At 48.0% G+C, this 11,116-nt stretch overlaps 1 protein-coding gene and 1 non-coding gene across 2 annotated transcripts in view; both read left to right on the plus strand.

Moving 5' to 3' along the window:
• Nucleotides 1-11,116, plus strand: part of Ep400 (E1A binding protein p400) — a 100,256-nt gene that overhangs the window by 56,764 nt on the left and 32,376 nt on the right. Inside the window, 8 exon segments of the mRNA XM_033762491.1 lie at nt 2-27; nt 1,123-1,217; nt 1,903-2,174; nt 3,331-3,533; nt 3,622-3,791; nt 5,139-5,335; nt 7,695-7,806; nt 7,956-8,099. Coding sequence (XP_033618382.1) covers nt 2-27; nt 1,123-1,217; nt 1,903-2,174; nt 3,331-3,533; nt 3,622-3,791; nt 5,139-5,335; nt 7,695-7,806; nt 7,956-8,099 — 1,219 coding nt within the window.
• On the plus strand, nt 4,747-4,876 carry LOC117285777. The gene has a single exon (XR_004516900.1). It is a non-coding gene; the product is annotated as a small nucleolar RNA SNORA49 (small nucleolar RNA).

Genomic DNA, 11,116 nt, shown 5'->3' on the forward strand with positions numbered 1-11,116 from the left:
TGCACCCTGCACCCCTGACCCCACAAGGTAGGGTGTTCTGGGGTGGGGGGCTCGGCGGGGAGCTTCTTCCTGGCTGCCTATCCTCTGAGTGGTCGGGCACCTGTGCATCCAATCAGAGGACCTCACTGTGACATTGTGGCTGTGATGTAGGATCTTGACCTGGCTGCCACAGATGGCTCGTTGTGTCAGCTTGGTTTGCTGTCTCCCTGCACCCCTGACCCCACAAGGTAGGGTGTTCTGGGGTGGGGGGCTCGGCGGGGAGCTTCTTCCTGGCTGCCTATCCTCTGAGTGGTCGGGCACCTGTGCATCCAATCAGAGGACCTCACTGTGACATTGTGGCTGTGATGTAGGATCTTGACCTGGCTGCCACAGATGGCTCGTTGTGTCAGCTTGGTTTGCTGTCTTCTCTTGTGCTCTCAAAGGCGTTGCCCCCACTCATCTTGGTCTTTTGTTTTGGTCTTAGTTTGTAGAGAGACTTTGGGAATGAAGCAGTGTGCTTGCTGCTGTGTCACACATACTGAGTGAGCAGTGAGTGTGCCTAGAGCTCCCTGGCCGGCTGGGAAGTGTATTTCCTCATGTTCAGGGTTTTGCTGCTTCTCTGGCTGGCCTATGCCCCAGAGCTGCTGGCCTTCCAGCTCTTGGTCCTGCCCACTGCTGGCTTCTCCTCAGCAGGGCCGGCCTTGTTTAATGGGCCCTGTCTAGGAGCAGATGGTTGGGTTGGAAGTGGGAGCCACAAGCATCGTCATGGTTGGTGTACCTCCCTTCCTAGCCACAGTACCAGGTCTGTCCCCACTTTGCAGTCATTCTCTGGGTGCTGGGCAGGGCCTCTGCAAACCACCTAATGCTCCTCAATGTAGGTGGGCTCTGGAGGCTGGGAAGGGTCCTCAGTAGGTGAGGCACGTACTCTCCCTTCAGTGTTGCCCAATGCAGCCCTGCACTGGTGTGGTGACAGCCTCTCTGTGCCAGGTTCTCCACTCCAGAGCTGGCCCCTTGTCCTCTTGGGAACTGGGAGCCAGATGCTGCAGTCCTGCCTCAGTTGCCACCCCCTCCCCGTGACCCTCCTCTGTACCTGGACCTTGTGACCTCTGGCTTTCCTTCCCAGCTCTCTTTTTGCATTTGTAGTTGGTGTTCCGGGGCGAGTGGCAGTTAATACCATGGCTGTCGGAGAGTCTGGGCTGGCCTGCAAGCCAGCCTCTCCTGTTGGAGGGTCGACCCAGGTAGGAAAATGGTCTTGCAGCATGTGTTCGATTGCTAGTGCTGGGCACCTAGACAGTTGTCTTCCACCACCTGTGTACCACACAGCCTAATGCCTCCTGAGTTCTCATTCTGTTACAAACCACAGAAATGTATATTCTCTTGGAAATGTAGAATCTTGATTTTTTTTTTTTTAATTGCAGTAGTAGAAAGCCTAGGACCTTTATGCAGAGATATATCCCCAACTTTCTTTAAGATATTTTTAATTTTGAGACAAGTTCTCACTAAGTTGCCTAGGCTGTGCTGGAACTCATGATACTCCTGCCTCAGCCTCCCAGAATGCTGAGATTACAGGTGTGTGCCTCCACACCTGGCTCAGAATCTTGCCTTTAAAAACACACATTTCTAATGAAAAAATTAAGCTGGAGGAAAAAAAAAAAAAGAAATTGGGTTCTTTGATTGCAGACTTTTTTTACCCCAGTAATTCCTCTACAAGGCTTTGTGGGCATCGGAAGTGCTCGCTTGGGTCTCTAAGAGGAAAAAAGCAGCTGACTTTTTCCACTTCCTTGTGGTTACTGTTCCAGTAGAACAGGAAATGTGGATGTTGACATGGATGCTGTACATGGGGGAATCCCAGTTTGGCAAGGAGGTAACATGCTGTGCCGTTTCTTGAGTAACCATTTCATCATTTTATCTTTTTTGGTAAAGGAGGAAAAGGCCAGACTTTTGAAAGAGCGGCTGGATCAGATTCATTTTGTCAATGAGCGGCGCTGTTCCCAGGCTCCAGTGTATGGCAGAGACTTGCTGAGGATATGTTCCCTGCCTAGTAGGGGGAAGATGCCGTGGCTCTTATCTCTCAGTGGAAACCTTGGGAAGGGTGCAGGGCCAGCAAGCTGTTTCCCATCATCCTGGAAAAGTAAGGGGAGTCTAATTTTGACCTTGAGTCAGCGCCAGGAATCCCTCCAGGATGTTCTTGACAGGTATGTTAGACTGTGTGTCATCACCCTCACCTGGGGCATCCAGGTGGGCAATGGCCATCCTGTCTTCCCCATCCTGCCCTTGCAGAAACATGTTTCATGCGGTCAAATACATGTGGGATCATTGCCAGGGTTCCCCTCAGAACAGACTGACAATAAAGAAGCTCCCATGGGTTGTAGCCTCTGCTGGGCTCACCTGGCTTTTGTGTAGAGTGCAACCTGCATACCATTCCTGTGTGCTTAGCCCTGATCTCTTGCTCAGCCTTAGGATGATTTCTTCCCTTCTTGGGCTTGCTGCATTTCCCCTGCTAGCTTCTTGATCTCCCTCTCTTTTTTTTTTTGGTACCGGTGATCGAACTTGGGTACTTACACTGCAAAGCAGGCAGCTGAACCACTGAGCTAAATCCCCAGCCCTCCCCTGTTAGCTTCTTGTCCAGATGGAGGCCTTGATGCCCTAAGCCTGTTCAGCTTTCAGGATCTGTTTGTTCTGGACCGCACAGGACAGGACTGACTGGCTGGAGAGAGAGGAAGGGTTCTGGCAGTTCCTGCCCAGGCCAAGAAACTGCTATGGCTTCTGGTCTGTGTGCAGTAGAACTTCAGCCTCATGCTCTCATGTACTTTTCTCTCTCAAATGCTCCTTGTCCTTGCAGAGAATAGATGATTTTTTCAGTTTAAATACAATTGGGAGCAAGTTATCCAAAAACTTGTTTCAGCTGACATCCATAGGAAGGGATTTTCTAGCAGGAGCACCCCTGTACATGTCATGTTGGCTGTGACATCATTGTTCTGCCTGCAGGACCCTTGTCCTGGGTCCTTCACCCGTGGTGATTATGGGAGTTGTAGGACTTCTTTCCAAGAGATAGCACATCCCTATCCCTACATGGGCTTTGGACCAAATAGCTCTCTCTGAACTTGTCTCTGTAGTTGCGGCAGTGCTCCATGCTGACCTTCAGGCCAGAGCTGTCTGATGTGTTCCTCGGGTGGCTGTTGTTGGCCAGGACTGGTAGGGTCTGCCCAGTGCTGTAAAGGATGACGCTACCCTGCGGCAGCCACATAGGTGCCCTGGCTGCTTCTCTGGACACTCATGTAGTCAGGGGTTTGTCCTCATCCCAGAGCCTCACTGACAGCCATGTGATGATCCCCACCTTCTGCCCTTTAGGGTGGCCTGTGTGATTCCTCCAGTGGTGGCTGCACCCCCCTCTCTGTGGGTGGCCAGGCCACCTGCCCAGTACCGCCGCAGGTTGCGTGCCTTGCAGCAGCGCCTACGAGAGCATACTGCTCCCTACCTGCGGCAACTGAGGCAGCTGACCACGCTGCGCTTGCTGCAGTTCCCTGAGCTGAGGCTGGTGCAGTTCGACTCAGGTATGGCCCAGTCCTGTTGGTGGCCTCCTCGGGGGTGGGCTGCACTTGCTTGGAATAAGAGGTACTCGTGATCCTTCTGTTTTCCTAGGAAAGTTAGAAGCGCTGGCTATCCTGCTTCAGAAGCTGAAGTCTGAAGGACGTCGTGTGCTGATTTTGTCCCAGATGGTGCTTATGTTAGACATTTTAGAAATGTTCTTAAATTTTCATTATCTCACCTATATAAGAATTGATGAAAATGCCAATAGCGAACAACGGCAGGTAAGTGAAAAATTACCTTGCTGTCGTTTATAATTCAATCGAATTCACTTGAGTCACTAGATTTTAATCCAGTCTCTTAAGTGCCATGTAGACTCAGTGATAACCTGAGCCTTCCAAAGAAAAGAGCTTTCCAACCACATGAGCCATGGCAGGTCTCCATCCTCAGTGTGTGTTTATGAGCTCTGTCGTAGGCTAGGTGTCTTAGAACAAGAGTCAGGACCTGCAGTCGTTAGACGACAGGGTCGGCATAATTCAGGAAGTGGCTTATGAAGTAAAAGTGTGGGTGTAATTCAGACTGACCTTTAACTACAGAAGTGCAAGAAAAATGATGGTGATTAAAGAAATGCAGGTTCAAATGATGTGCTTATTTTTTTTTTCATCAAATCTCCTAAGACTATTTTATATTTTACCCTTACCCTGGTAAGGGTGATGGTAGAGGCAGGCATCAGCCAGGCCCTCTAGATGGCAGTATGACAGTGCCTCAGAGATGTCTTGTGCTCCAGCCCAGGACTCGATGATTTACACCACAGTGTTCACTGTAGAAATGTTCTTGATGACTTGCACAGTGAGCACTCAGTAAAAGAATGAGCAAATGAAGAATGTCTATCACTGTGCAGCGTGGCTGACCCAGGACACCACAGGATTGGATTGTAAAGTCACTGTGCCATGGTCTGAGTGCAGAGCAGGGTTGGGGCAGAGTGTGTGTTGCCCAGTGTGTTCCATGGAAGTTACAAGGTTACACAGAAGCATGCCTGTATGTTAGTGAACCAGTTTCTTGATAATTGCATAGCAGAATATATTGTATGGAGAGTTTTTTGAAGAAAGAGGGTTGGTCAACTCTTAGGTTCTGTTTTGGCATAGAAAGAAGTTACAGAAGAGCAGGACCACACTGCCATTTCAGCTGTCAGTGCTAGGTGAAGGGGGGGCGGCCTTTTCTTCACAGTGCTGTGTCCCATGTCCTCAGCCTTACTCCAGGGGCTTTTGCTTGTAAAGCACCTTGGCATTGCCTGAGGATAAATGAGAAAGCACATCTCCCTCCCCAGCAAGACTGCTTTCTTGTGGGGCCTACAGACTGCGCTGACAGGAAGCGCAAGCTGGAGCAATTGCCTAATGCTGCCTGAGCAGTGCACATGGGTGTTGGAGATGAGGAGGGGATGGATGGAAAGGCGCACGTGCAGAGCCAGAGGAAGATTCTGGAGCTTCGATGTTGTGTTAACTGAGGCCCCACACTGCAGGGAACACAAACCAGTTTTGTTACAAAATGACTTCTAATTGATAAACATGAGTGCGTCAGTGGCCTCTATGTTTTCTGGAAATACTAACTTTAGCATTTGTGTTTGGTCTCAGGAGCTGATGAGGAGTTTCAACAGGGACAGGCGAATTTTTTGTGCCCTTCTCTCTACTCACAGCCGTGCCACAGGCATAAACCTGGTAGAGGCAGACACTGTGGTGTTTTATGACAATGACCTAAACCCAGTGATGGATGCTAAGGCCCAGGAGTGGTGCGATCGGATCGGGAGGTGCAAGGACATCCACATATACAGGTGATGCTACCAAGTCACAATGTTGGGAATGTCGCAGAAGTCCACACGGATGTGGACAGAAGAGTAGAGGAGTGGCAGTCTCTTAACTCGAGAAATTTCTACTGGGCTTGGGTTATATTTTAATCAGAAAAATTTATATTCCTGCTGTTTTATCTATTCTTTCTTCTTCTTTTTTTTTTTTTTGTACTGGGGAATTGAACTCAGGACCTTGTGCTTGTGAGGCAGGTGGCAGAACCATTGAGCTAAATCCCTGGCTGTTTTATCTGTTCTTTATAGTTAAGCCTGTCTTGGAATTGTCACTTAGTTATACTGTCTTTGAACCTAAACCTGAAAAGAATGAGTTGTATGCTGGCTTGTTTTAACTGTTATGAAATATAAATTAGCTGTTGAAAGAATTTAGATCTATAGCATTGCCTTTAAGCATAAAAATTATAACAACCAAACTAATTGGGGAAAGTAGAAGAAGACCTGCTCTATAGCTCCAATTCCTCAAGTGTCTGTGATAATAGTGCGGTGCTTGTCTATGTGCAAAGCACAGTTCGCTGCCCGCAAGTGGGAGTGTGGGTGGGCCAGGCCACCATTGCCAGTTGGTAGTGTCTCACAGCCCAGGTGACTGGGAGCAAACCGTCTCCAGGAAGTAGTACCTGTAGCCTTAAGTTTGAAGGATCACTTTAACTAAACCTCTGAAGTAAAAGACATGTTTGAAGTAAAAACATTAGATATTGCAAAGAGATACTGTGGGCAAAGCAAACACATAAATAGTATGTGGGAAAATTGTTGACAAGTCTCAGGACAAGTCAAAAGTCACATTGTTCCCATAATTGAGAAGAAAGGTAAAAGACACTCGTGCTGTGGCAGCACACACCTGTAATCCCAGCACTTAGGAGGCGGGGGCTGGAGCATCACTGCAAGTTCAAGGCCAGTCTAGGCTACATAGATCAGAAGTGGCCTGAACTACATGGTGAGACCCTGAGAGGAGTTAGAGAACCCAGATCTATGCAGTCATTTGTTCACCATGGGTAGAAAGATGTGCATGTGCAATAAATACATGAAGAGAAGTCTCTCTTCCTTCCATACCCAGCAGTACACGGGAAGGGAATTGAGCCTGCTGCTGGGGCCTGGGAAGAGTTACTTCCATGTGGGGTGGGGATTATCTCAGCCTTTCTGAGAACAGTGTGGCAAATGCTTGTTTTTTGGGGGTAGTGGTGTCAGGACTTGAACTCAGGTCCTTGGGTTTGCGAGACAGGCGCTAGAACCACTGAGCTAAATCCCCGGCCCTTGGCAAAGTCTGGTTGAAATGAAAGTGATGCATCTTTTGCCATGTCATCTGTCCTGTGGTATTAGGGTGTCTGCTGTAGCTCTGTCTAAGGCAGCACACAGCAGGAGCCAGGGCACCTGTTGTGGGTCAGCTGTACCACTGGGGTGAGTTCATCTGGGCACAGTTCTCTGACACGCTGCCCAGTGAGGAACGCAGAATGAAGATCAACATGTAGTGAGGCAGGCATGGTGCACCACTAGTGTGCATGAGGTTTCCATCCTTTACCTTGGCCAGCAGCTGCGGAAGGGGCAGAAGGAGCAGCTGTACTGAGAACATGTCCAGCAAAAAAGCTGCCACTTAGGTATGCTCCATCACCCACGTGGATGCGTGTGCAAACCAGCAGATCAAATAGGTCAGGTTTTGGTGGTAATCTCAGTGATCAGAATCCAGGCGGCTTTCTGCCTTCTGTTGGCTCTTTAGTTCTTCTCTGTACATCAAGGTCTGATACTATTTTTTGCCTTGATTGCTTATTTCTGTGTAGGCTCCTTGATTTTGGAAATTTCAGGGAAAACTTAGTTTTTTTCATGCTTGTGAAACTGATTAAAGTGGCTGATGTGGACCTGTAGCATTCTGTAAGCAAAGGAGCTTTGTGGGAAGGTCGTAGACTATGAGGTGAGCACTTGGGTTCCACTGAAGGACTCCATCAACACCTTTGCCTGTCAGCTGGAGGAATGGCCACAGTTCTGTCTTACTTCGGCACTGACTGTGGCCTGGCAGCATGTAGAGGACCAAACAATGACATTGTCCATCCTCAGACAAGAGCCAGATGTCTCAGGCAGCATGAACAGGAAAGCTACTCACTGGCACTGGCTTTTGGGGTTGGAGGCATGGTGAACCTGGCAGGAGCAAGTGGGCTGTGTCCAGTTGAGAGTGGCAGAAAGAAGCAAGGTGGCTGGCGAGGGTCTATGTCCACATGGGTGCTGGAGCCGAGGGGTGAGGGTGGTTCAGTGGGGCCTGGCATGTGGAGCACCACATGTTACCTGCACTTCCAGGTGACTTGATTATCATTGTGTGGTATGTGTGTGTGTCTGTATTCTGTAGGCTTGTGAGTGGCAATTCCATTGAAGAGAAATTGTTGAAAAATGGAACTAAAGATTTGATCCGTGAAGTGGCTGCCCAGGGAAATGACTACTCCATGGCATTCCTTACTCAGGTATTCTGCATGTATGTGCTCAGCATGCTGGGCTGGGTGAGGAAGGCTGCACGGGAAGCCTGTTGTGTTACATAGTCATGTGCCTGATCCATGAGCTCAGCTAGGAGATCGTCTCTCTTCCTGGGAACAATGTACTTCCTTATGTGCAGCGAACCATCCAGGAGCTGTTTGAGGTCTACTCACCCATGGACGATGCTGGTTTCCCAGTGAAAGCAGAGGAGTTCGTTGTGCTTTCCCAGGAGCCTTCTGTCAGTGAAACCATTGCACCCAAGATTGCAAGGCCTTTCATAGAGGTGAGGCTCAGTCCAGCTGGGGCCTCGCCCTGGCCTGCCCTCTTCCCTGCCTGTGAGGCTCCTGCTTCTGCCACTTCCTTTCCCTCCCTTCCTTCTACCTTTCCGTCCTGGGGATTCACAGCTGTGGAGAGGTACAAAGCAAAGGTGGACCGTGTGGCCTTGTGTCAGTCACTGCTGTGTTCATTAGCTTCTCTGAGCCGTGCTGGATCTCCTGTCCCCTCCCTACTGCAGACTGCTGTTTTGGCTCTGATTGGAACAGCCACTGGCCCTGCATGGCACTGAGCTCCAGCAGTGTGCTAGCTGCCTTTGAGCGGTTGTGCAAAGTACCTAGCCGAGTTTGAAGACTTACAAAACACAGAGCATCTGGCTAAATGTGTCATGTTGGCTGTATGTTGAAGTGGTGATATTGTGGATCTTGGGTGATAGAGAGTATTTTGCTGTTTCATTGTAGGTACTGGAAGGCTCTTAGGTTGCACACATGGGTCCTGTTGTGTTTCTTGTGCCAGTTGACTGTGTGGGCGCCTTAGGGGCCCCTTTTGTTCTTTCCCCTGGAGGGTCTCCTTGGTCTCAGGGCTGGGCATCTCTTTCCTTCTCTGCTTGAGTTCCTTCTTGTCTCACATAGCCCCCTGTCAAGGGAAGAGTCTCCTTCCTCTGCAGACCATTCTGGCTGCCTTCCGGTGCCCTCTTGGCTTGCCTGGCTTCTTTGTGCCACTTTTACCTGTCCTCTGGCTGCAGGCCTCTGCTGGCTTCTGTGCTTACTTTTCTCTTCTATGAAAGCTGTGTGCACACAGCCCTACCACACATGTCCCCACTTTCCTGTAAAGCCTCCTGCACAGTCTTCTCAGTATATCCTTACTGAACATGGTATTGATGAGCTGCTTCCATCTCTCCAAGGGAACTGTTTGGTGATTGCAGAGCTCACGCATGAGGCACCACTTCTGAGGATGGATGGTATCTTAGTCACTTTTTTTTTTTTTTTAGTCACTTTTTCTTGTTGCTGAAACAAAATACTCAACACCCACAAGTTAAGGGAGGAAAGGTTTATTTTGGCTGACAGTTCCTAGAGGTTTCATTCCATAATTGGTTGGCTCTGGGGCAGGATGGCATGGTAGAGGGGCACCACAGTGGAGAAATAGTTTATGGCAGGCAGAGGGCAGCAAAGTAACAAAGAAGCAGCAGCTGGCCTGCCTTCTTTCTGTCCCTTTTTATCTGTCCAGGCTACCCACCCTTTGGGTGGTGCCATCCATACCTAGGGTGGGTCTTCCCATTATCCATAGCCAGAACTATAACACAGTAATCAGTGGGCTAATTTAGTAATCACACACCCTTCATCCTACAATCACACACTTAATCTTAGCATCACAAACCCAAGATCCCGCCCCTCTGAAAGCATCATGAGGCTTTGAAGGGACACCAAGCTACTAACCATGACAGTGAAAAGCTAGGCTCACCCACAGCCCCTTCCCACCCTGGACCTGCACTCCTGGTGCAGTCCTGCCACTCCTTCTATGGCTTTTTTGGTTACAACTTCCTTTGCCTAGAAATAGCTTTTTAAAAATTTAATTGTCAGGGGGCTGGGAATTCAGCTCAGTGATTCTGCCACCTGCCTCACAAGTGCGAGGGCCTGAGTTCGATCCCTGGTACCCAAAACAAAAATATTTAATTATCATCTATATCTAGTATGATAATGTGAAAAGAAATTTAGTGTAATATAAGTATTGAAGGGGCCAGGGATTTGGCTCAATGGTTCTGCCGCCTGCCTCGCAAGCACAAGGTCCCGAATTCAATCCCTGGTACCACAAAAAAAAAAGAAAAGTGTTGAAGTTAGCCTGATGATATCAAATTAAACTACAAAACGGAGTTCTCAATTTTCGACTTCTTTCATTTGAAAAGGATGAAATAGTTTGATTGTAAACAGTATTGGAATGTTCAAGGTCTCAAGATTCATTGTGACTATGAATTTGACTCATTTGCTTAGTTATTTTTTTCAATCATGAAATTCTTTTCCCTTGTTAGTATGTAGTGCCTATTAATTTTTTTTTTCCCAGTACCAGGGATCAAACTGAGGACCTTGTACTTGCAAGGCAGACGCAGTACCACTGAGCTAAATCCCTGTCCTAGTGCCTATTATTTTTACAGAAGACTATATTTCACTGGATATATTTCGATCCTGTCAGTTACTCTGTTATCCTGTTTAGATCCTCTTCCTCTTCCTCACTCTTTTCTTCTTATCTAATAATAGTCTCCCTTTAACTTTGATGTCCTCTTTTTTTATATTCCAGCATTAGAAAGAACAAGTGATGTTTGTCTTTCTGAGTCTGGCTTATTTCACTCAACATGGTGGTCTCCACGCCCATCTATTTTCCAATATTTGTTCTCCTTTATAGATGAGCAGCTCAGCTGTGTGTGTACAGACCACATTCTTTATGGGTCCGTGTCAGATTGTGCTACAGTGAGTGCGAGTGGGCAGGCATAACTGTAGGGTGCGAACTTTAATTCTTCCAGGTAGACAGCAGGGAGTTGTGTAACTGGGTCACAAGGTAGCTCTAATTTTTGGCTTTTTGGGAAACCTTCATATAGGTTTCCACAGGAACTGTACTAATTTCCTTAGCTCTGCCTTGTAGTTAGCTTCCTTTTTTCCCTGCCTCCTCAACAGCATTTATAGTTTCTTTCTTCTTCGTGATGGCCATTCCTGCAGTGAAATGGCATAGCAGGATAGTTTGCAGGATAGTTTTGGTTTGCATTTCCCTAATGACTAAAGATGCTGAACATTTTTTCATATACTTACTACCTATTTGTACTTCTTTTGAAAAGTACCTGTTTAATTCATTGCCAATAATTGATTGGGCTTTTTGTTGTTGGTACCATTGATTAAACTCCAGACCTTGTGCTTATGAGGCAGGCAGTAGAACCACTGAGCTAAATCCCCAGTCCTGGGTTTTTTTTTGGGGGGGTGGTACTGGGGATTGAACTTGGGTCCTTGTGCCCCGGTCCTGGGGTTTTTTTTTTTTTTTTTT

Source organism: Fukomys damarensis, unplaced genomic scaffold, assembly GCF_012274545.1.
Source record: "Fukomys damarensis isolate Sample0158 unplaced genomic scaffold, DMR_v1.0_HiC HiC_scaffold_12, whole genome shotgun sequence".
NCBI classification, from domain to species: domain Eukaryota; kingdom Metazoa; phylum Chordata; class Mammalia; order Rodentia; family Bathyergidae; genus Fukomys; species Fukomys damarensis.